Source organism: Stegodyphus dumicola, chromosome 1 (genome assembly GCF_044657685.1).
Source record: "Stegodyphus dumicola isolate Sdum_Otavi_A_Nest chromosome 1, ASM4465768v1".
Classification (NCBI taxonomy): domain Eukaryota; kingdom Metazoa; phylum Arthropoda; class Arachnida; order Araneae; family Eresidae; genus Stegodyphus; species Stegodyphus dumicola.
In genome coordinates this window covers 289,162,132-289,189,177 of record NC_140768.1, presented here as the reverse complement: position 1 = coordinate 289,189,177, position 27,046 = coordinate 289,162,132, and the positions used below count along the sequence as shown (strand labels likewise).

The following is a 27,046-nucleotide window of genomic DNA, read 5'->3' as shown; positions in this document are numbered from 1 at the left end:
TTCTCCATTCGAAGCTCTTTTCCGGAGTTTAAGATTCTAATAACCCGAGTTCTTTTATTAAAAGAGACAGTAATTTATACTCGTCCAGAAACTCGTTAGTCAAACCTCTCAACTCCTTATTGGAAACTTCACCCACTATGCACTCTGATCCGTCTCGCTGGAGGTGGATACCCGAAAGCCGAAGAATGACGTCTTCTACAAAAGCGGTCAACAAGATTATTTGATGTTCTTTTGGTATATCTAATCTTTCTCGCTAATGGCTCCCAACTTTACGCAAAAGAAGTTTAAGTACTTTGAAAACTTGAATGAATAATTTCATAAGGTCATCTATGTCGCTATTTATAAGTTGCTAGAGGCTATGGATGGATCCTAAATGTTTAAAAGCCTGCATTAAAAACCAGCATTAGAAAGAAAACACCTTGGCCAATACTGGAAGAACAAGAAGGCATTTTTCATATAAAAACGCTTTAGGAAAGACGGAAAACATAAACTAAATTTCTGTTTATATCTACCATAATCTAGGAAGTTCGCACACATAGGCTGTTCGCACACATTTTAGACGAATTTCTTTGCATTTACAGAAATACTTTACCTAAACTTTTTGTGTTTTAAATGTTTATTTTATAACCCTAATTCTTCACTGCCATTCTACACCATAATTTCCATGACAATAAGGACTTTTTTGTAGCATCGATAGAGGTATTGTATCTGCTTCCCCTTTGAGCAACTTTCCTAAGTTCAAGGAGTGTTATAGGTCGACTCCTATAACACTCCTTGAACTTAGGTATAGGAGGTATCTGCTTCCTCTTTGAGTAACTTTCCTAAGTTCAAGGAGTGTTATAGGTCGACGTTTGGACAATTCTCTTTTTAAACGTTCAAAAGCACAAAAGTCGATGGGTGATACATCAGAAGATTTAGTAGGGGTATGAGTGAAGGGTATGGTCTCTTGTTCATTTTTTTTTTCAGAAAATTAACAGTGGATTTTGTCGTGCGATTGCTTCCTTCGTCTTGATGCGGTTCTACTGACTAATGAAACTGTGTGTAAAGCGAAAACGATTTCATATTTGAAAACTGGGTAACAGATATGTTTTTGATAATATCTGGAGTTGATATTCACATTTTCTCCATTCTTTTTATTTTTAATTTGCCGCTATATGAAAAATCATCAACAATCGTAAATTCCTTTGAAAAATTTGCTTTAGATTCTTTGAGCCATGTTTTAATATCCCCCCCTCTTCAATGATAATAAATGAAATCTTCTTTAATTGCAGTCATTTAAATACACACAAAATTCCTCTATTATGACAAGAGTTTTCCATTATTACCCGGATAAATGTTTTTCTTAAAAAATTCTGCAGTGCGTTCTGTGTTTGACGGTATGTCGTGGAGAAAGATAATGCACATTATATTTTTTCTCTTTTTTGATATTCAAATTAACATTCATCACTTTGTTATCGGTTGACACTGAGCATTTTTATGATTTTTGCAACTGTCCTTCAACTTGGCGAATTTCCTTTTAACATTAAAAATCTTACATTTGCAATATTCAGAACATTCCGTTGTTTCCTTGGATGTGTATCTGGAATAATTTTTCCACTCTGAAGCCAAACTTTGACGGGTTTTCTTTCCTTTCTTGTTGTCATTATTACGCGTCGTAGCTTTAGATATCGAAACATTATGGCGTTCACAGTATTTTTAATAACTAAATAGGAATAAGTTTCTTCGCAAAAGAGCATAACATAGCCTTCCATCCATGGCTTCTTTAAAGGTATCATTTTGCAGAAGAAAAAAAAAAGTCAAGTAGCAAACGATATTTTATGCTTTCAAAAGTATTGTTGCAGTTAAAAAAAGTTCCAAGCAGATGAATTTTTTTTTTCAAAGCAAAATCGTCTAAAAAGTGTGTGACCAGGCTCTGTACTTGTTAAGGAATATTGTCAATAAATGAATATGAAAATATCATTAGAAATCGCAGCTTCAGACAGAGCATCGAAATACAGAATGTGATATAAATTTGAATTTTTAAAAAATCACATGAAATCTGTAAAATCTTTAGGTTTCTCTTTGAACCAGGAGATATGAAAAATTTTCAATGTCCTCCCCCGGGGTTCGAACGCCAGACCTCCTGCTTGTTAGGCGGACCTGCTATCTGGTTACACCAAGAAAGCACGCGGAAGTGAGGGAGAAAATACCTTATGAATTAATTAATTAAAGTATCAGAGTGCGATTTGCTTCTAAAGAAACAGACAGTATTTGACATGACACCAATTTTTGTCAAAATTTGCACTGGTAGATTGTGCGTTAATGTCATAAATGTGTGCGCATTTAAACACTTTGAAATAAGATAAGTACCTGAGAGCTCTTCCTCATTTCACGCTATATAGAATATTTTTTTTTTAATCTGAAAGTTTTCAGATTTTATATTACGCCTAATTTTTTAACGCTTTGTGTGTTACCTTTATTTATTAAATATCATGTTCTTCGCCTTTAAACCATACAATTCAACAGCAATATCACAAAATAATTTAACAAGAGCATATCTTCAGAATTTCCGATACACAGTCTCGCGCGCTGGAGGTAATCCCCCCGTATAGTGTTGCCATTGCTCGCTTTGAAATCGTTGAGTTTGTTAATCAAAAATTCGTTAAAGTTTTATAAAATATGAAAGATATAATAAAACAAATTCCAGATTTTAAATTTGGGCTCTCAGATGTCCATATTCGGGTGGAGACGTACGTTATTCAAAATTGAATGGCTGTAGATATCGTTGTTTTATCACAAAGCGAGAAATATATATACATTTATGCAGATTCTTCATTATTTAATTTCTTTAAACATAACAGAGGGCGATAATATTTGGTTGCAACAATTTGAAAAGTGAACCCCCTTTTATAGTGAAACGTCACAGAGTACCTAAACGAAATTACTAGCCCTCTGAGCTTACGCCCTTTAGGCTAAAAAATGAGAATTTCCAAAACTCTAATTCTGCGAATATCATCGCAAACGAGACGTGATGTGCTGTCATAGCTGAACCTCATCAGCAGAGTCCTCATTTAGACAGCCGTCGGAATCATAGCAACAATTTATTTTATTAGTTGAAAATGTCCGATTTAGAATTTTTAAGAAACCTTAAAGAAAGTAGGCCTATATTTTTAACAAAATGTTATAAGCTATGACAGTTTTAGTGTAGTAAGTTGATTTTGAGCAGGAAAGTGAAATTTTTTCCCATTATTTGTAATTTACGTAGAAAGGATTCTAGGTGAGAAATTTCCCCCTTACTGGTAAAACTTTAAATTACCTTTTAGCATAAATACGGGCGACAGGAATAATTTTTTAACATAAATCTTCTAAAGAAATTAGTTTGATCTGTAACAGGCGATAAGATTTGTACCATTCTATTATTCTATTAGATCTCACTGGCAATAGCAAGTTTATTCTAGAAGGCGAATCGGTGGATACTGTATTAAGACCATTAGGTTTTCGAAGCAGCAGACGTGAAAATCAAATATACCTTCGCAGGGTTTCGTACCAATGTAGTTAGACGTCCTAACCTCTTTCACCATGGCAGTACACACGGGGAAATGTGAAATTTCCTTACTTTCTTCCCGACCACACACACATACACCTAAATGATGACTGGGAAATACACACGAGATCCAATCTACCAAATCCATGTGGTGACAAGTTATCGTCCTCTGCATATTAGTTTCTGTTGAGTCTATTAGACATTTCGGACCCGGAAACACTACAAATTAGCTGTATTGTCACTGGAATTCGAATCACTGGAATCGAAAATCTGCCAGTTGGCATCAGGGCAGATTAATCACTTACACCACTACAGCACAAACGGGGAGATGATATATTTCCTTACAAGTATACTCCGCATGCACGGATGTCAGTGTCTCAAAAAGACTTCGAGAATGAGAAATTTGAAGTGCACCTAATCCGTGAAGACAGTCAGTGATAAATATCCGTGTGTTACACAAGATTCCAATAAAAAAACAGTGCGTGGTAATCATTTAGCCCATTTAAGATGAGATATTGCTAACAGCACGTATGTGAGCTTTAGCCCTCTTAAATGGAAGTCCTTTGAAACATTTTCAACCACAGATTCTTCCTATACGTTGAGTCATACCACAAATTCATTTACTTATTTTTCCCCGTCTTCGTGCGAAAAAAATCAATGCTACAAAGTCTTCGAGAAACGTTGCTCTCGCCTTCGTCCGCGTGTATGTGCAATCACTAGGCTTATTGGACGTACTATTCATCTACAAAAGAAATCCCGAAACCAAATCAGGAAATGTACTATCACGCCAGTGACGTGACTTGGACGCATAAAGCATGTGTTACCGATGTTCATGGAGTATATACGAGAGAACACGAACCTGGAAGACATATGATTCCCGAAGTTTATTTACCTTCCCAAGGGAGGGGGGGATAACCAAAAGACTTGATCAAAACTATGTCTTTCCGGGAAGTGTGGGAGAGGGTCGGAAATAGCTTCTTCCAGTCATTTCGGTTGTTGTTTCTTAATGTCCTCCCATCGCGCATAAGCATTCCTCCTCCCCTCAGGCGGACATCGCGATATGAAATTTTATTCTTCTTGCGCTTAATAGGACATCAGAACTCGTGATCCATACTTCGGAATGTCCTGAATCACGTGGGCAATATTTCAAATCGAATAAGATGGATGCGGGTTGAACCATTTGTTCGTTCCTAGATGGACTGAGCAGAGGCTTTGGATTCGGTACGTGATGGCCATCCCCCCATGCTTCCATATGTTACGTGAACAGAATTCAGATGACCTCGTTGACGTATTAAGAGACTCTGATATCGTACGTGACCCTCATTTTATGTATCCTAGGGGTCAGCGTATTAATCCACGTACTTGTATGTAGCATGTCCGATCCAAATGTTCCACGCCATAGAAAACTGTATCATAATAGTCGTAATAATAGCGACTTCGGAAGAAACCTGTTTCGAAACGCACGTGGCATAGTTCATTAAATTTTATTTTTGGTCTTAGCGTAACTTGTCATCTAGACTTATTCAGTCCTCTTCAATTATTTTTACGATAAATTGTTATTATTTTATGCAATTTATCAAACAGCGGGAACAGAAATAAAATATAATGAGGAAAAAATAGTTCGAAAAACAAAAACGCAGACTTGGTTCTTTATGCTGCTTTTATCATATTTTGTTTTATTTTTTACACCGTTGATTTCGTTGGCTCTTTGTTGGGCCATATCTCGAAATTAAATTTTAATCCATTCCTATCCTGATACGTTTCTCAGAAATTTTCATAGTTAGAAATGACTAACTATGACTACATTCTACTCATTTAAAATCTTTCGTTTGTAAATTTTATTTAAACTCCATCGCTCTTAGCGAAATTGTGATCTTGTCCGTTTAGCTGTAGATCGCCACTATTTCTTTAGTTGAAAGCAGTTTCTTTCTTTATTTCTTTATATTGCATTCTGGCAATTCTCACTATAATTCGAGCACTCTTACTGCTATTTTATCGAAAATAATCCAATTAAGAATTGTAAGACTGATTATACTTCTTTATACTATAGTATTGTATGTATTATTTAAATTCATTAATTGTTTAATCACTTCGCAGTTCAAGAAATTTTTGAGAAAAATATGATAAAAAGGTCTCCAAAGTTTTAGTTATTTTTATTGCCGAAACTGTAAGATAATTGCATTTATGGAGCAAAATGAGTTAAAAAAATCATTTACTCTCCCAAAATTAAGTATACATTACAAATTAAGTATATATTATATATATATACGTATAAATTAAGTATACGTATATATATATATATATACGTATGTTTAATTTTACATGCGAAATGTCAATTTAATAAAGATAAGTTTACTATTCAATAGCAGCCTGTGTGAAAAACGCCAACATTAAAGGGGTAATGAATTTTTTTGTAATTTTGTATATATATATATATATACATACAGAATTACTAAAAATTTCTATAATATATATATATATACCTAGAATTACAAAAAATTTCATTACCTCTTGAATGTTAGCGTTTTTCACACAGGCTGCTATTGAATAGTAAATTTATTTTTATTAAGTTGACATTTCGCATGTATTACATATCTTGAAATTTCTGAGTATAAGCTAATATTTCAACTCGGTATGATGTATTCCCACATTTTACAGTCCTGGCAATAGTATCTTTTTTCTTTCCACTGCTTTTAATTTCAGAAAAATCCAATTTCGGTACACATAAAAATTTAACAATGTAAATTACATACATTAATTTACGTAATTTAGCAATGTAAATTAGATAAACCTTAAAACCTCGGTTATTAATTTTTCGCAATAAGCTGAAAGTATGAAATTTTTTTTCAAAGCTTACTTAAACGAAACATTCATGAACTGTTACTGTAGTATACAATACCCAAACGAGAGAGCGTGTTTCGTTTCAAAACAAATCAAAGCGCACACACAAAAAAAAGGGTGGGTACGTTCGTTTCACGGATTAGTAATGCCATGTATGAATCAAAAAGTGAGCTAGAATAAATTATACGTGATAATCAGAGACGTGAGCTGGTCATGCCCGTACCATATACGAGTAAATCAGGCTTCGCATGCTAAGGCGTTACCCATATGAGGTACGGGCAAAACTCCTAAATGGTTAAACTGCCCATTTTATGACTCATTTTTAGAGCATTACAAAATTTCTGAAAATTTCATGCATTTAATACACGTATTGTTTACATTCTAATATTTCTAACTTTTCTTTCGTATATTTTTAAATTATGACTATTACTGATCATGCAGTCACTTTGAGGGAAAAGAAACGTGAGACATCACATTTAAAATAATTGCTATAAACGATTAACTCTAAAGAATTAATTAGGAATATTTAAGGTTACGACAAATAACGGATAGTTACGATAAAGCTGTCGAAAACTATCCGTATAAGGGATGAGATGAACTGGAAGAGGTTTCAAAGGAAATTTGCTCGAATTGACGTTACATATCGAACTATGAGTGTTCAGCATTTTTCCCGCTTCGCCATTCGTAAGCCAGTTTCAGAATACAGGATGTATCAGTACAGTAGTGGCAAACTTTACGGGGAGAGTACACTTAGACGATGGGACATCGCATAGCAATGCACGATCCGAAACGCTTTTTTTTGCGCGTTAGTGACGACACAAAACGCAGAAAAGGAAGAACACAAACAGTGAGACAAAATGTATTTTATTATGTTTAATACAGCAGAAACCTACAAATAAGAACAAAAATAAACAACGATCGTCATTAAAAAAGTTGTTCAAAGTTACGGCCCTCTACCGTGATTTAGGCCTCACTTCTCTGGCGCATGGAACATCTGCATCACGAATGGAAGATCGCGTGGAAGATGCATAACGCACGGTTCCTGCATTATGGTTCGGGTCGCAACTTTGAACAACTTTGAAGATGATTATTTTCTCTCTATGTTGTTTTTTCTTTGTTTTTGTTGTACTCCGAATAATATGTGGACTTTCTCACCCCGTTCGTGTCCTTTCTTTCTTGACTTTTGTCAGTACCGCGCCAGGAGAGCTTTTCCGACCATGCATTGCTATGTGATTTCTCATCGTCTAGATATACTCTATCTCTCCTGAAAGTTTGTCACCGCTTTACTGATACACCTATATGTAATTGCGTCTGTATGTCTTTGTTTATATGTAATTGTATCCACGTATCTACTAGTATTATCACATAACTTGGCACTGCATAGCTTAATATACATCTATTACGCACTGAATAATCGTGTACCTAATGTGTCGCACCCAAAATGTCTGTATATATGTATATGAATTTATGTTCTGTATATATGATAATCCAACTATGCATCTGTACATTTTATCCTGTAACACGGCACCGTATCTCAAAAATCAAACTACGGTCCCAGTCTAAAATTAATTGCACCAATTATCTGTTCAGCATTGTATTAAGTACCTATTGTTAATGTATGTTAAAGTAGCACGTACCTAACGCTTATACTTGCTGATTACTGTGTACCTAATAGACGTGTATTAATATCTTTGTACATAGGTTAATATACTTATAAACAGCACAGATAACCCAGTAGCAAGACACTGTACTACACAATACTAATCTAGGGTCTAAATTTAATTCATTGTACTAATTACTTTATCTAGCATAACATTGCGCATCTAATGTTTCAGTATGTACATGTCTTATGTATCTAATAATAATGCTTCAAAGGATCATAGTGTACCCAACATATGAGTACACACTTTATGTATATATGCTACCGTATCCATGCTTTTGCATAAACCTTGTAACATGGCAATGTATCATCTAGTGTCTAACATTAATTAGCTTTAACGCCCCTGTATTAAGTACCAAATCTGCATGTATGTTTATGTTTTAGCGTATTAGCTCAATGACTACGTATGGTAAACTAGATGAAGGTTGACGTGGCGTTTCACCAATTAACCGTATTGGTACAGGGGTGGTGCGCACGTCCTCCGTCGCATGTCGCATGTACTGATACACCCCTGCATTAATTGACGTAAGATTAATATTTCTTCATCAAATGTAGCTGAACCATGAAACATGCTGCTAAGTATAAGTTCCCATACTGAATAAATTTAGCCAAATTTTACCTGTGAATATGTACAAAAGGGCGCCACTTGTGAACCTTATAACCTGTAATAACCTTTTATAACTGAAATAATTCCATGGATACTTACTTCTTTAAATTATTATTACAGTTCAACATTGTGTTCCCAATACTTATTATGGTTACCTCATTATGTTTATCTATATAATAACTATGTTTATTTGCTATTTTTATTACACCAAACAGATGTTTAATTTAATTTGTGAATTTCAATTTTTATTGAGATTATACTATAATCTCTTTATATATCTTGTCGTTTTTGTCCTAATTATTTTCAATAAATACTAGATGCGGAGCGTACGGTGGGATTGCACGATGTACCATAATAGGTAAACTCTAATCAGCGGTTCTCAACCGGTAAAACGCCTACCACTGGTGGTGCGCAAGAGAAAAATAGGTGGTACGCAAAGAAACAAAGTATTTTTAACTATTAAATTGAAAAATCTCTTGAAGAAAAAGAACAATTGGCAGGAATTTTCTGTGATCGAACTCTAACTGAAGATTTCAAAAATAACACACTCATTAACTTTGGCTAAACCAAAAAAAAAGGAATTTAAAGGCATTTCAAATAAAACTATTAAACTTTTATTTCCTTTTTGCACTTTCTTATTTTGCACAACTTTTTGTGCGAACAAAGATTTTCTTCCATGTTATATTTAAAAAATAAATACAGAAGAAAATTAAAAGTGGATCCTAACTTAAGAATAAAACTAAGCGAAATGAGACCAGACAAAGAAATTGATATCTCTTAAACAGGCCCAAATTTCAAACTAAATTTATAATTAAAGTATCATAACTTAAATTCTGATAATTAAAATGGTAACCAATTTTTAATCTAATATTTTTTTATTTGTGCACATTTAATGCAAATAGCATATAGGTTGTGCAAATGGCAAAATATGTTTTTTCTTTAATGTTTCTACTGAGAAAATGAAAAATAATGCTTGTAAAATGTAGTGGTGGTACAAAGATTTTTCAATTTTTTTAGATGGTACACGTTAGTCAAACGTTTGATTACCGCTGCTCTAGACCATTTAGAAACGTTTCTTTGTTAATTTTAATAAAGCTTGATATTTTTAAAGAGTTAGTATGGGAAGACATTACCAGTGGACCCATGGTATATCGCTGCTGTTCCCCATACTTTTACCTCTACCTGTACCAGAATACAGAAATGAGAAGAAAGCAAAAAATTAAGAATTAAAAACTTTAGAAACTCTGTCTAAGAAGACTTAACAAATCGCTTGCCGATAATCACTTCCCCTTCAATAAGATATCCTCCTTATTTCAGTTTGAGAGAAGAATCCTGAATGGCTTTGCCAATAAGATAGTCTGGTGTTTCTAATACCTTAATGCAGTAAGTAATCACTAAAAACGCGGGAAATCAATTTGCCTAATATCAAAAAGACTTGTTCGAGATTATGCACGAAATAAAATGAAAATTTCCTCAACAAACAGATGGCTCTTTTGTTGATTTTAAGGCTCAAGCTGTTGGTTTTAAGTTGAAAGCATACAAAAATTCTCCGCGTTTATTACTTTTGGAATAAATCCAACTACGTAGTGTAAAGCTGTATTTAATGCTCTTTCAGATTTTATATGCCAAACTTATTGAACTTCTTTTTCTTTTACAGCATTGTGTATAGCATCGTTAATCCTCATAATCTGCCAAATGTCTTTTGGTAAGCTCTGTTTTATTTTCTTGATAATTCTTACAAAACATTCAGTAGTGTGTCTCAATTTTGTAAATATATATTATTAATGTGTCTAAGGTTTTATTTTACAAGATTTCACCAGAAATATTAGATTTTCATATATTAAATTTTATTTTGCTTTCAGTGATTTTTTAATCTTCTGAATACAATGCAATGCACTTACTTTTATAGTAGTCATTCGAAGTCACTAAATGGATGTTTCCATTACAAAAATGTATTACATTTTTTACTCTCATTTTAAATAACCGGCAAATATTATGTTCACTGATAATTCTAGCTAAATTTGTTATTAATAAAATGGAAAGGAACTGCTATAATGACATCTTATAAAACTGAATAATTCCCTTTTTTTTAGATTAAAGCTAAAGAAAGCATATTGTGTTTTGTTCCGAATAGCAGAATTCGTACCGACAGAAATAGTAATAATAAACAAAGAATCTGAAAGGTTTTAGATCTTAACAATTTCCCGAAAGAGTTTGAGAAGCTTTTTATACTCTCGCTGAGTTCCCAGTCTACCAGTCCCAGTCTAACCCATTTCTTTCTGTCATTTCAGCTTTATTCTTAAACAGCACTTTCTTTGCACGTACGGCATATACAATTCAACAACAAAATTACAAAAATTTTAAAAGCAGCATAGCAAAATACGTTTAGAATCCCCAATGCAACGTTAAGTTGTTGGCATATATTTTTCTGCTTTTCTCAATTCATCATATCAATGTTCAGTTTTCGTTTCTTCCCAAGATGGCTTAACAAAACTTTTTTTTGTCATTTTATTGTGAACGTTTTATGTGTTTATTTCATTTATTAAATATCAATTTCATGGTACTTACGCCATATAAAATTGAATTCAACGGTAAAATAAATATTTAAAAACAGCATATTTTTAGAATTTCCGATATACAATTTCGTGCGCTAGAGATATTTTTTAGGGTACAGCATTGCCACTGTTCGCTTTAAAATCGTTGCGTTTCTTAGTTAAAATTTCGTTAAAGTTTTTCGAAATATAAAAAAGGCAATAAAATCAATTCGAATTTCAAAATTCGGGCTTCAAGGTGCCCATGTTCTGGTGGAGTTACCATGTACGTTATTCAAAATTCGATGGCTGTATGCACCGTTGTTTTTTTACAATGCGAGAAGTGTGCATATGTGCATCTAGATTCTTCTTTAATTTCTTTTAATAGAATGCAGGGCGATAATATTTTGTGACAACAATTTGAAAAGTGATGCGTCGTTTATAGTGATTCAACAAAAAATGCCGTTTTGAAGCTAATATCCCATTCGAGACGAACGTCCCTTTTGCGCTAAAAATTTGTAAACGCATAAGATCCAAGCCCACTTATATCGTTGTTTTAGGAGCTGGTAGGAAGAGTGTTGTTCCGTTGGTGATTTATTTTCCCAGGAATATTTTTAAGTACAGAAATAAAAATCAAAGCATGCGAATATAATGTGTTTATTGTGAGTTATAGATGCTACAGAACTATAATGAGCAATTAGCTTAATTCTAAAACATAAAAGTTAGAATTAAAACAAATTATACATAATAAATATACTGGCTTATTCACAATTCGCTCCGGGGCTTCAAAACTAACGAAACTAAGATGAATACAGCGAAAACAACCTTACAGAAACAATTCAAGATTTTTATAATAACACTTGGCAGTAGTTATACAGATACGTTCGGCCCATTTTTCTTCGAACAAGAAACTGTGTTCGGTGACTCATTTCTAGATATGTTAGAACCCTGGTTGTTACTCCCTTCCTAGTTGAACAACAATCAACAATTATGATGATTGCATTTTTCAAATAGACGGTGCTCCGGCCTATTTGCACAAGAATGTACAAGAGCTTCTTATTCGTGTTGTTCACCAACACTGGATTGAACGTACTGTAGCAACAGACAACAGCCTTCTTCCTTGGCCATCCTGTTCGCCGGATTTAACACCATGCGATTTCTTCCTTTGGGGATTTGTGTTAAAGACCGAGTTTATGTATCGCCAATGTCCGTTAAAAAAAGTTCCCGGTCGGAGAAAGCATGCGCTGCAGACCGTCACGGCGGACATGCTACACCGAATATGGGAAGAATTACAATGTTGATCTTTGTCTTGTGACCAGTGGTGTACATATTGAAAGACTGTGATTAATACATCAAAACATGGACCGTTGCCGCTGCTTATGCTGTAAGGTTTGCCCATATAAAGTAATACATCGATTTATTATTAATTTTTAAAACCGCACCATTCATTTATAAACACCCTGTGAACAGAAGAATTCACAGCTTTGAAAGTCTGTAAAAGCAAATCTCTGCAGCTGAATTAAAATTAATTGAAATATATAAATCTAAATAAATAATTTATAAGGTTATTATTATTTTAATTAACAAGTCATTATAATTAACTTATCTTTTCTGTTTTCTCACTAGAAATGTTGAGTTAGTATTTAAAAGAAGGGTTTCGAACTGTAAGATAGAGTGTGTTTCTGTCTCCCGAGGTCAGGTTACTAGGCTTCGCCAGCTCTGATAAGATTTTAATTCTTCGATTTCGCGTTATTGCTGCCGACATTTAATTATAATGCCGCTAAGAAATTCAGAGTCAACTTGGAGTTAAAAATCAATTTTATAGTCTGTGACTAATACGCTTAGTTTTAAGTTTGATTTAACTGTTAAAGTTACATCGCTACAAGTGGTGGTTGGTTTTGTCAAGATGTGCGTTTAATAAAAAGGTTGTCTGAAACTTTTCAAGACTCTGTTGTTACTTCAGACACAGCGATAATTCTCTTCAAGTTTGTTGAATTTGGTTTATTTTATTATAGCAAAGCACTCAACGGCTATCTGTCTAAGGGAAAGGATGCCTTCGTGGAGGACTTTCTACAGGAAACTGACTCGTGTACATGTTACACATGGGGAAAACATCCATGCAACCAGCCTGTTGCCAGGATTCGAAACCCAGATCGAATTACCAGCGTTCATCGCTCCGTCGCTTGGGGACGCCCACGTCCACGTTTTGTTAACTACAAAAAAGCAGTTTTAAATGTTTTCAGTTTCAAATTTTGTAAAACGGAGAAATTTATTTTTAGTTAAAATTAACATATCTCTCATTTTTCGTTTATAATGTACTCACTTAAGAAGTATTATGTCAAAAATAAACTTATGGAATCCTAAATTTTCACATTAAAAATTCACTCACTCATAGACTCCTGCATAGATTTCAATTTTTTAATTTTCAAACTCAGGCATGGACTTCAACATTTTAACTATTTATTTATTTTTCCGATTATTTTTAGCACGATTTAATTTTATAATTCGGCATTTTATCATTTTCTTAATTTACTTTTGCCTCTATAAATTGCTAAATAAATCTTTTTTGTAAATCATATGAATTTATCAATTTAGAGAACAGATTTTTAAATTTAATAAAACGTGTAGTTATAATATAATGCAAATAAACACAGAGATTTGAGCTCTCGTACTTTTACAATAAAATCAGCTAAAGACCTAAAACTTTCGCAAACCTAAAAATATAGGATTTTCATTTAGCAGAATATTTTTCCTGATATTTTAATCCTACAAAATTTTAATTCTTGAATGGTAACACTCAATTTGAAAATCTTGCCTTTCTCAAGAAATTACCCATAACACCAAGCTAATCTGCGAATATTATTCCGAGCCAGCAATATGCGAGTCCTGAACCTTTACCTTGAATAAACTAGATTGAACTTATGCAATCCTTTAATTAAGAAAAGGTGAATTAATGATGCTTTTTTATATTTACTTCTAACAAACCACCACTGAACGCAGAATGCACCGGAATGCAGCTGCAATCATTAACAGCCGAAAAAGAGCGTTAGCCCAAATGGGTTATTAGTCTCGCAATGGAATTTTGCATTGAATCACTATAAACGTTGATTAACTTTTCAAATTGTTGTCATCAAATATTATCGCTCTGTGTTATTTAATCAAATTAATTAATAAAGAATCTGCATGAATGTATACATGTTTTCAGCACTGTGAAAAAAAAAAATGTACGTAGAGCCATTAAATTTTGAATAACGCTGCTCTCCACCCAAAAATGTGTGCTTGGAAACCCGAATTTTTAATTTCTAATTTTATACTTGAATTTTTAATTCTTTAATGAATTTTTGATTAACAAACTCAACTATTTGAAAGCGAGTAGTGGCAACACTGTACGGAATGAAACATTTTTGTCTCCAGCTCGCGAGATCGTCTGCTCAAAATTCTAAAGATATGCTGTTTTTAAATATTTGGTGATTTTACTGTTGAATTGAGTTTTATGTGGCTTTTTTATATTTAAGAAGTGCGAAGATCGTGATATTTAGTAAATAAAGGTAACACACAAAACGTTAATAATAAAAAGACAAAAACCATTTTTTCTACACATCTTACTTAGAAAACTGAACACTGATTTGTTGAACTCAGAGAAGAGTGAAAAATATATATATAAATATACGCCGGCACTTAACGCTGCATCGATAATTCTAAATTTTGTTAAATTAAATAAGTATTTTATGATTTTGCTGTTGAATTGTGTATGACGTAAGTGTGTAGAAAATTATACTTAATGATAAAGCTAAAAGATCATACCAAATGCATTAACAGGAGTAAGTGCTACAGACAACTAAGTTAGACAGCTCAGTGACAGCGCGGAGAAACTTTAACAAATCCTTTTGAGTGACCGTTAAAATCTGAATCCTTTCAGAATATTTTTAATAAGGTTATTTCGAACAGGCCAGGAAAATGCAGTAACTCTCTTTGTGCGCCATGCATTGACTGCGCAGGAAAACTGAATCTGCAACTGTATTATAAAATGGTTTCTGAATAACCATTTTATAATACAGTTTCTAGTAATAAAATTAAAAATTAACTGCAATATTATCTTCTGTCTCTTTGGCTACACATTGTCAACCCTATTATCATTTTAAGAAACATTCCAATTCGTTTCAGATTCTTGAAATAAAGGTATTTTAATTAGTTTTAAGGTTCTTCAAGTGACAAATTTTGAGATCATGTTACTATACACTGCGGGACAATTGCTAAGAGACATGTTTTATAATAACTAATAGTTATTGAATGAAAAAATGAAACTTAGCGTGTATTCAGTAAATGCATTTTATTTACATATTTTATAAAGCATATAAGATATTTCCCCCTCTTTTTCGCATGCCTTCGGGGTGTAACTGTAGCGCACACGGTGCGTATTCGAGAAGTTCGAGTGTCGGCGAGGGCATTGCTCATTTTTCACCTTTCCTTCTTTCAGATAACTTAATGTCTCTACGCGTTGTCTAGTATAATAATATTTCATTCAATTATTTTGTAGAGAGTACTCAAATATTCCCTAAAAGCCAAATTCAGTTATTGCATGTTTAACGTATATGATATGGCTTTTCCTCAGTACTTTCGAACAAAGGAGTATTGCAAAACGTTTCTACCTCATAAACTAATAATTCTAAATCCCATCATCAATTTATGAATGTAATCATATTAATACAAATGTTATGTATTTTAATTTCACTGTGTTCTGCGTTGTTTAAATATCTCCAGTTCGGCATACCCATGATACATACGTATCATGTCTGTTTTCAAACTTCAAAATTGCAGCGGTTAAACAAATAATTAGGAAGCTCATCGTTTTCACTAACAACAAATTTTCATTTTCTCCGCTTTTGCAGTCGGAACCAAAAGGATGGATGGGATTTTAAGAGCCTTCGTGGAAAATTTAAATGCTTCTTTATTATTTAAAGCACTCGCCGTTTTCTTTGCTGACGCCTGATGTGGTTTCTTTTTCGCTGACTTTCGATTTCGGTTCCGCTTCTCCGGTAATTCCTGGAAAAGCCTGATGCCGCTCAACAGCCCATTCATCATCCAGAGCGGTTTTCATCCACGCGCCCAATTAGTTCTATTTCATCGCGCCCTCTGCCGGGAGTCTTGAAACGAGATGGTGTAACGAGACAAGACATCCAATTTCTTGAAGTGTGCAAACGATTAGAAAATGTTCTTTCCGTTCCAAAATATATTCATCACATATGATAGTCAATCAACCACAATAAATGAAGATTGAAACAAATATTTTTTTAGTTAAAGATAAATGTGATGTTTTCAATCGGTCTCAGACAGTCGCGAATAAAGTATATTTTTCGAAGTTCCTTGAAACTTCTATAATTGGTAAGTACAAAACAACCAACAACTACCAAGCAGTACTCAATGTTCTTCGAAAATATTTTTAAAATATTAACTTATTTTTACTATATTAAGAAAGAAATTTGTCGTTCTAATCTACCGGCTATATAAACAGGGAAGTTTAAATTACAAAAAAGACATGGAAATAATTTCGCCATACTTTTCTGGAGTGTTCAACGTATCAGTGCAGCCGCATGGACACAGTTTGCAGACATTTTATAGAATAACCTATAATTTCAAAAATACATTTTAATTAAATATTTATCGCTAAAAATTAATAAATATATTTACAAGCAAATTTGTGTTCCGTTTGTAATAGTGGGAATTTCATTGAGATCGTCTTAACAATTTCAAAGCAGTTGTTTCTTTTAGCGACTTTACAACAAAATATTGCACTTCTACAGAAATTTTACCGAAGTTTCTTCGATTGTAGGTGAATTCCATAAACACTGTTTAAGATAAAAATAATAGTATCATAATTTGTCTATAAAAACCATGGAATTTGCATTACATCAGAAAAAACAGTTTCGAAAATGGCGATGTCGCTTGTTCAAATTTAAAAACTATTACCGTTGCTAGTGGCCTCCCGCTGGGAACAGTCATCAGCTCAGTTCTTTTTAATGTTTTTATTAACGATTTACGGAACACTGGCACCGTGGGTGGATTCTGCTCTTTTTACCGACGATTTCGTTATCTAGAGTTTTGCTTCTAAAAACAAGCGGTGGTTTAACTGTGACTCTTAATAGTGTTCTGAAAGAGCTGGAATATTGGTGCCTGAAAAACGGCATGAGAGTAAATCAAGACTAGAGCACGTGCCAGTTCTTCACTCTGAACAGAGAGCCTTTTACCCCGAAGATGACATATAAGGGTGTAGATACTCAGCATAATTATTCAACAAAATATTTGGGTTGCATCCTTGTTCCACGATTTAATTGGAGGAAACATGCGGAACATTTGAAAAATAAGGCCGTAAGAAGACTCTCTTAAAATTTCTGGCTGGCTCAAGGTCGGGCTGTGACAAAGAGACATTGTGAATACTTACAAATAATACATTCAACCAATTATTGTTTATTATAGCGAGATCCTCATCACAGATCCGAAGAATATTATCCAGATCCTTGAAGTCTTTCACAACCAAGCGTTACGTATAATTACTGGGGCAGTGACATCTATTCCTATTCTTACAATGTTGTATTAAGAGAAAAGCGAATCAATTATACCAGAAACTGGTGCGTTTGCCCAACAACCATTTTGGGAGGAACTGTAATAATAAAATTTCTAGAAATCTTAAAACTCAAACTGGTTTCAATGCAGGCTGCTCGAGAGAATTTGATGCTTTGGAATTGAGCCGAAATTATCTAATTTTTCCTCCGCCCCTTTGTGGCTTGGACTTTTTAAATATAAATCTTATTCAAAAAGTTGTTAAAACGAAATGAGTGGTTCACAATTAAGATCTATTGCAATGGAAACTATTGGGGTTCTCTATCCTCAAACTGAGTGGTTGCGTGTCTACACTGACGGCTCTAAGTTAGAGAAAACGCGTAGTGGTTGAAATCAGGTATCTATAGCGAGCTTTTTAGTTTCTACATAACCTCTTACTACTGCCTTTTTGATGGGGAAATCGAAGCTATTGCTGTGGCTATTCAACAACTGTGGATTCGTAGCCACTGTTTTGTGACCGCAGTAATATTGTCAGATCCCAAAAGTGCATTTCAAGCTCTTCTGAATAATCAAAATAGTTCCCAAAGAATGTTACACTGTAACCCTTTGCTTAAGGCAATGGCACACAGAATTTCTTTCCAATGGATTTCAGCCTACTGTGGAATAATGGGAAATGAAAAAGCTGGTACATTAGTTAAGAAAGGAATTTTGATAACGCAACGCATTAATCGACTGCTTTCTTTTCATACGACTAAATTGTTTGTTAACTTGACTCGTAAGAAAATTCTTACGCAGGATATGATTAAACTTGCTATAGATAAGAGATGGACGATTCTGGGGAAAGAGACAACTTTCATTTCCAGTTTTCCAAGAAAGACAGCGGTAGCTCTGTTTAGACGTCTGACCGCACATGACTGTTTGCTGGACCACCTCTACAGAATTGCAGTGGTAGATTTTCCAAAATCTATTTTGTGTGACTTCAACCAGCCTATGATTTTTGAACATTTAAATAATTATATTACACTTTTTCGGTATGAGGACATTGTTAAAAAGTACTGGAGAGCCCGTGAACTAATGGCTTAAGCGCTAATATTTGGCATTTATAAAATAAATAAATGGTTGCTAGAATCTGGCGCAGTAAAATGTAGGCGAACTTTTAATAAGACAATTGTTGTAACACGGCACCGTTTGAGGTAATCTAATATTTCCAATAAAAATACACAAGATATAAAAAAAATCAAGTACAATACAAAGAAGATGTAGAGACATTAGGTTCTTTTTTGGAAGCAGGCGACTTAAAAAATGAGGAACGCCCTCGCCGGAAATCGAACTACGGACCTCTGGAATATGCGCCCAGCGTGCAGACCACCACACCACGAAGGCATGCTCAGAAGGCAAGAGAAATAAGTTATATACTCTCCCTTTTTAAAGGGCGACTGGGGTTTTTAGGGGACCCAATCACCAAATCCTGGATGTGAAGAATCATCATCCGCCTCCCTTTTAGTTCGGGCGCCACTGTAGAAACATTAGGATTTTTTAAAGCAGGCGAGATGAAAAATAAGCAACGCCTTCGCCGGTGATCGAACCACGGACATCTGGAATACGCGCCCAAAAATTTATACTTCATGTTTAGTCAAAAGATTGACATTCAACCGAAAGTTATGCTTTTCAGGTAAGTTTTCTTATTAGTTGCATATAATTGTTTATATCAGATAATTTTAAGATACAAATATGTTATCTGGGAACGCAGCAATATAAACGCATTTCATTTCTTCATTATTTGATTTACACATAGATTTTCACTCATATAAAATGAATACAAAATCGAAGGCCATTATTTTAGATGCAACTTTAATAATATACAATATATTGTTACGAAATGTACAGGCGCGGTGAGATGGCTTTCCCGCAAAGCAGTTTTAGGATTACCATAAAATGGCAAGGGAAGGCAGGGTTGCCCCATTTGGCGACATTTGGCAACAAAATTGGCGATATCTCATGGACAAATGGAGAACCTTCTGGAACGAATTCTTACCGGTTTAGCCCAGAATGTTCTCGAACGCAAGCCGAAAGCTATATAAACCCTGCTGGTCCGCAGTCAGGGGAGAGTGCGTCTCAAAGAGTGTGCTTCGTCTAGCGAGCAGTGCGGAGTCGATCGAGTTGACAGCCGGGCAACGAGTGCCGAGTGGGTCGTCGAGTGCACCGAAGGAGTCTCTTAGTGTATCGCGGTTAGTGCATCGTCGAGAGAGCGGGTTGAGCTCCGGGATTGACTGAACCGAAAAGTCGGGAGCTGTGCTCGCGTGTCGTCGAGTGCATCGCGAGTTGTAGCGTGGAGAATCTCGAGAGTACATAGAGTTCCGAGAACGACCAAGCAGAGTCGGGAGCTGTACTCCGGAAAGCAGAGTCGGGTGCTTTTCAGGAAGCTATCTCTACCGTGATAGCCTGATAACCTGAAGGCTGTGTAGCTGAACGTGTCAGCGTGTTTGTAGTAGTTCATCGACGACTGTAAAACGTGTTTTGGAGCTGTCCTGACAATACTGGCCAATAAAGTGTGTTTCGATACTTCATCAAGTGGCGTCGTTATTCACTCCAAATCCACACAACCCCGTACGAACGTGAAGGAAGAAAATAACGCAGCAATTGGTGTCAGAAGAATTAGAAATTACGTAACAATATATTATTCTAATTTCTTCAAATTTTGACATTCACAAATGCATGCAGAAACACTCACACTTATATGTTTACATAATGTTTTCTAGAATAGTAAATACACCTATATATTATTAAACAAATTGAAATATAATATACTTATTACTTAATACTGCATATCAAAATAAAAACACTCTCCAGTTATTTATCATTGAATAATTTTCACTAAATACAAAAATTTAAATCTTTTTGGATAGTAATTTGACTTACATCCCGGAACGCTACATTTTCGCAGCATTTGTAAAAATTCAATTAACACTGTATTATGCACCTTAATTAAATAATAACTAAAGGAATTACAGTTAATTATTTAATTCTATATAATTCATGTGCAGTAGTCCATAATTATTAATACACGTCTATTTAAGCTTAGTGAATATACAAAATATATGTACAAGCTCGAGCTGAATATTTTTTAACATTCAAGATTTTTTTAAATATTATTATTCTTGTTTAATTTAGAAGAAGGGATTACTTATTCTAATAAAGCATTACGAGATTCGTGTTTGATACATAGTTTGAAAATGGAAGATACAAGAGAAATTTACCAGATTGTTATAATATTTAACATGAGTGTTATGGCATATGTAATAAATATGTATTAGAACATGAATAAAAATGGAGGAAAATCTCTTTAGCTTGCATTGCAAAGTATCTATTTTGTATCACGAACTAACTTTAAGAAGTACAGGTCAAACAGAATTAATTAAAGGAAAGCATTAAAGTGAGCTAGCAAACAAATTTAACTTTCGATACATCTTGCTAAAAGTTAAATTTACTATAGTTAAGGAATAGTTAATTCTACATAACTTCTAGGTTAATCGTACCCTCTGTTTACACGCATACATAGAAGATGGGCTTAGTACGATTGCCCTCGCTCATGACGTCACATCAGGGAAGAACTTTGGAATCGGCCTTCTCCCATCAAGAGGGCCTTGGTGCAGACCACTACACCACGAAGGCACGCTAAGAAGGCGGGAGAAATACCTTATAAACAATCTTTTAAAAATTGTTTTCAAGATTTCGAGTTAATTTGTCTAAGTGAGGTTGAATCAATTCCTAGAACGGTTTCAAGAAATCAGTAACAAAAGCTCAGAAAACAAAATAAGATGACTAGCAGAATTACAAAGAATTTCGATTGCGAGCTAATTCAGCATATAATAAATCTTTAAGAACAATTGTTAGTTAGATACTAGAAAAGTGAAAAGCGTCTCCAAAGCACGAGTGATACGGAGTTGGCTGTTGTCGGGTGTATATTCAAAAATACAGCAACACTCGGTAGTTGTATTGAATATGGAAACTCAGGCTACGGATAAACAGACGCTGCCACGTTTTCTGTAATATATTTAAGGCCGCATATGAGACTCCCATCTTTATGGCCATAGCGATATATTCTGTTCAACTTTGTACCCAGAAAAGCAAAACATTCGTATACCGTTCAAAGTCATCGTGAGCTCTCTGGGATAAAAGTTTACTATCCCAGCAAAAAAGGTTAATTACTGTGAAATGTCTCTGTACTTCGATATTATCCAGTCCAGTATGTATAAATATGTGTAACTGAATAACGTAGTATTCGATTAAGTTGTTTAAACAAAAACAAATTAATCAACAACTAGGTATTTTTTCTGCATGAATTGAAAAGAAATCGTTACGTAAGGCAGTTAATTTCGTAATGATTCCTTATTCTTCTTAGTCTTATTTGTTCGCTCCACTTCTTCTCCACTTCTCCAATGCATTACATTCGTCATTTTTAAATCTAGCAATATTAAATCCTAACCAGAACCTACTCTGGCGTTGGTAATCTCGGTTTTCAAAATCTCTTCGCAATTACTTTAGATAAAAATAGTTTCCATGTTTCTCCGATCAAATCACGCATCTTTTTCAAACTGAAGCATTGTATTTACCTCTAGGCATCAGGGTTGTAGTAACTTCCAGGCTGCTTTATCATATGAAATGTCAAGTAGCGTTAGACTTAAATTAAGCCTTCAGGCATCACAGCCATATTCGTCAGACAAGATTCTTTACTTCTCTGTTCATATGATTCTGTCTAATGCATATAATCTTGCATTTCCCACCCGTAAGCTTCTCGGATATTATTCTTTATCTAAAAATATTTTACGAGAAGAAATATGCTCAGAATTATGCAGAGAAGAAACTTTTATATATGATAATATATAAAAGTTTATATTATCATATATAAAAGTTTATAATAATAGATACTTAATGTGATGTTGACATAGAAGATTATACTGAATGCATGATTACCTGGTGTATTTATTTCCAACAAATACGCAACCGTTAATTTGCAGGTGATTATCTTCATTTCAGCATATTCACATATTGAATGAATATAAATACTGAAAACAGGTATATCTGCTGTTCCACAATCACAAATATATCTTACGGTTATTGGCAGCACAACAAGGGCGAAAAGACAGAAGGTGCCCATTTACACTAGAGAACAAACGTAAGCTCGAAGATAACAACGATTACACCATTGACGTCAGATTAATAATCCAGAAATCATGTAATTTCTCTACAGAGAGATGTAATGTAGTACCACTTCATTTCTATTGGTTTGGCTAAATTTCGATTTTATTCTAATTAGACAAAAGATTGTACTTCCACTTTTCCCGTTACGTAAAATCTTGCATCATAAAATTAGGACAGCAATCTCACGACAGGAATTAATTTTGAAATGACGCATTGCATAAAGATTTATTATAAGCATATGGTCTTCAGGCTAGAATTAAGAAATAACCTGATTGAAAATTTATTTAAAAGGTTTGCGGCGGACCACTGAATCGCGACAAATCACTTTTTTCAAGCTTGTTGTCAGACGGCATAGTCTGACATCGCAGACACAATAATTCATTCCAATTGACAGTACAAGAGACATCACTTCACGACCAGCGTCAAGAGATTTTAGCGTGTCTGTCTTCAAAGCCTCTCAATTTCAGGAGGGCTTACGAACCAATGATATTGTTTTTCCTCTGATATCGTTCCAAATATAACGATTCAGAGGATGTAAAATACAAATGAAAAATTAAGGAGGCGTGGCTAATTCAGTTTGCAGATTGTTTCCTACCGAACAACAGGTCAGAATGCTCTAGCACTCCCGACCAGAAAGACATGTTGTTAGCAAGATTCTCAAATAACGAGAACGGTAATTTTACCTACATTAATTGCTCTATGTTTTCCATATTATACATATACGTAATAGAGCTTCTTGTAATTTTTAATAAATATGTTTTGAGTTCAAAATGCAGTAGGTCAAATGCACAACCTCAACAAATATAATAATCATTACATGAAGTCATCAGCGCGACCAGGCGCCGGTTACCGCAGCTTATTATTACACACTGAAGATATGATTTTTCTAATTTATAATCCTTATCTACAAATCTATATCTATCTACATATGTACATATTATATATATATATGTGTATAATAAGATGATTTGGTGAAAATAAGTTGTAACGGATTGACGATGGTAAGACAACAGTGATGTAAAGATGTGAAGGTTGCAACGAATAGTGTATTCTAAAATTTCTTGATCGTCATCTCTTTAGCCTTTGATTTAAACCCCAACGTTTGGATTATTAATGCTGTTTAAACTTTGCTGAAAGATAATATATTGTGGCAACAATTTGAAAAGTGATACGCCGTTTATAGTGATTTCAAAGCAAAATGCTGTTTCGAGACTAATATTTCATTCGGGATTAACGGCCCTCGTGGGCTAAAAACTTAATAGTAACAATGAAGTTTTATTGCCGCACGTAGTTAACAACTATTTATACATATTTTTTAATTTAATTGAATATAAGACATAATTTTATCACACGAGTATCGATATTGCTTTTACGTAACAAGGCAAGAGGAATTTGGGTGGTCTCCTAAGCTAACATGTAAAGACTCATATTGTCAAATTTTTTAATCTTTCTTTCCTTTCTATATCATTCTCATTTGACTTAACTAGTCAGCTTTTTGAGATGCATTAAAAGCTAAACTAGCATTGCAAAACAAAAACTCGTTAAGAAAGTGCTTTGTTGCATCCTTTAGAAGGCTTAGTGACCTGCGTTTTTTTTTGAAAAATATGTCAACAAAGCATTTTCTATGCATGAAAAAGCTTTCTATTCTGCCTTCTTCCTGAATTTTAAAACAAAATGCGAGGTAAAAGTTCTTCAAAAGCAAATCCAACAACTTCTCATTTTTTAAAAAAAGTTGAGTTACGAAGCGGAAAAGAAGAAGAGCTGCAATCAAATGTTTGTCATTAGTGCGCGGCATTAAATGGGGGGAAGGAATTTCTTTTTATTCTCAGAATAAGATTAATTATGTCGACCTTTTTTATAACATTATTCTTCAAAGTCGGAGTTTTTATCGCCGTAAACAATCACTAAATCAACTAAAAGCGTTGAAAGCGAGAGGAGGAGGGAGCTGTCTTAATGGTGAGGTTTTGAATTCAACTGATAACGAAGATAAGCTTCGTGGAAAGCATTTGTACTATTGGAAAGCGAAAACATTGTCAGGTTAAAAATTCAAGTTGTATTAAGCTCTTTGAATGAGCTCCTTTTAAGTTACCTAATTGTATATAAACACGAATGCAAAATTATGCAGCTGTTGTGTTTCATGCATTTGATAATAAAAATAATTTCGATTTGTAACTAGCCATTGAATAACCGAACGGATTTAATATATATACTAAATTGTGAATTAATCGATATTAAATAAATTCATCACGAATTGTTTTCTCCGTACTCGTGACTAGGGCTGCCAACGTTCTTTTTTTGGAAAGGGCAGCCTTTCAAACAGCTTTCCTGTCCTTCAGCGTTCATTTCAGAGAAAACATCTTACATTTTTCATGTCTCGAAAGCACGACTTAGGATATATATTCGATTTTTATGTATATACCATTGTCCAAACATGGGTATTTGGACACAAAATCCGACTTCTCAAATGGCATACCAAGTTTTTTCCATATTTCGATTCAGCTACTCAAATTATGCCGAAATGCCAAGTTTTGCAAAAAATCAAACGTGCAGTGTTTAAAAGATAAGATGTCAAAATTTTTACTCCTCAATGGTAATTGAATTTGATATAGATTTATTAATATCTGTCTTCTTATTAAGCTTACTTGATTACTTTTTCAGAGTTTGAAATTTACATTCAGTCCAAGTAAAATTCGCAGATAATTTTTAATTTGTTTTTAAAATTTCTATTTTTCGTAAGTTTTATAAATTTTCCGAAAACATTTTTGAATTAAAGCTCACACAGGTTTTACTATAACCTTAATTTAAAGTATTTTTGGCATACCTGCAAAAAATTAGAGATTTTTATTCAAAATTTTCGAAGGTATACGGGAACTTATATATTGGCGCGTTCTGAAATGTGGCATATTTGTTACAAGCCATAATAGTGCCAACGCATTTTTTTCCCGTTCGTGCACAATTAGAGGGAAAGGAAACTAGGTTATCATAAATTAAGAATTTTGCCAGGTGAATTAATTTGGGCGCAAACTGAAAATTTTTAATTTCTCGTAGTTTCTCACCAAATTTTAACAATTTTATATGTACGCATAATTTGAGTCGCAGAATAGAAATATAAAAAACAGGTACACCATTTCAAAAAAATTCCGATTTTGTGTCACACTTCCAAAGTTAGAAAAATCCCTTTATATAATTCGAATATGCATCCTACGTCGTGCTTTGGATACGTGAAAAACGTAAATTAAATTTCGTCAATCGGCCCAGTACAACGAGTCCCTTTTTTGTATGTGTGTATGCACAGTGTAGATAACTGACGCTTACATAAACACGTAAAACGTTTGGTTATGTTAAAATTTAACATACAACTTAGTATTAGTTAACAATAAAACCAGCCTATTGTAAGAAAAATGCATCATTTTTTCGGTTCTCGAAAGAAGATTAATTACGACGGCCCGTGAATCTGAGTATCATTTCTTAGAATCCAGACTTTTTTATGGGATTGCTATTAGCGGCGATAAAAAAAAACTTTTTACCAGTTTTAGTCACTTTTTATTGCAATATTTATTAACATGTAAACCCTTAATTAATTACTTTCGCGTGCAATAATTCAGTTCGTTTATACTTTACAGAAGCAGCTGTTTTTATGATAAATTTATTCGCCTTCGGAGAATAAATGTTTGCTTTCTTAATTTCCCTTTGGTGTTGAACCAATCTTAAGTTAATTGGCAATTTGCCAATAAAGTGGATCATCTGTTCGCCATTTAGAATTTTTTTTGTGTAAAATTATGATGAGGATGGTTCTTCATTAATTAATCATAAATAACCTCATTTTTAACGTGTTTTGAGAAATTAAAGATAAGTGATAAACATTTTCCGTTGTATTCTTTCCAATAAAAGATTTTATATTAAATTAAAAAAATTATAATCCAAAATAACAATGAAAATGTCATTGTGTTGTACAGACAAGTTTTTTTTACTTCCTTGTACGAAGTAAAAAGGAAGTATTGTAATCACGAAAAGTTTCACGCAGCATATTTTAACGAAAATATCCATTTTGACCGCTATCGAATGCAATTTAAGGATGTTTTTGCGTGATATCTGTACGTAAGGACAGAATAAAATACTCTTTT

General features: G+C 33.8%; 1 protein-coding gene across 1 annotated transcript in view; it reads left to right on the top strand.

Moving 5' to 3' along the window:
• LOC118184608 (uncharacterized) overlaps positions 1 to 27,046 on the top strand; it is a 593,523-nt gene that overhangs the window by 448,591 nt on the left and 117,886 nt on the right. Inside the window, exon 3 of the mRNA XM_085808461.1 lies at positions 10,289 to 10,336. Coding sequence (XP_085664587.1) covers positions 10,289 to 10,336 — 48 coding nt within the window. The remainder of the gene's footprint in view (positions 1 to 10,288; positions 10,337 to 27,046) is intronic.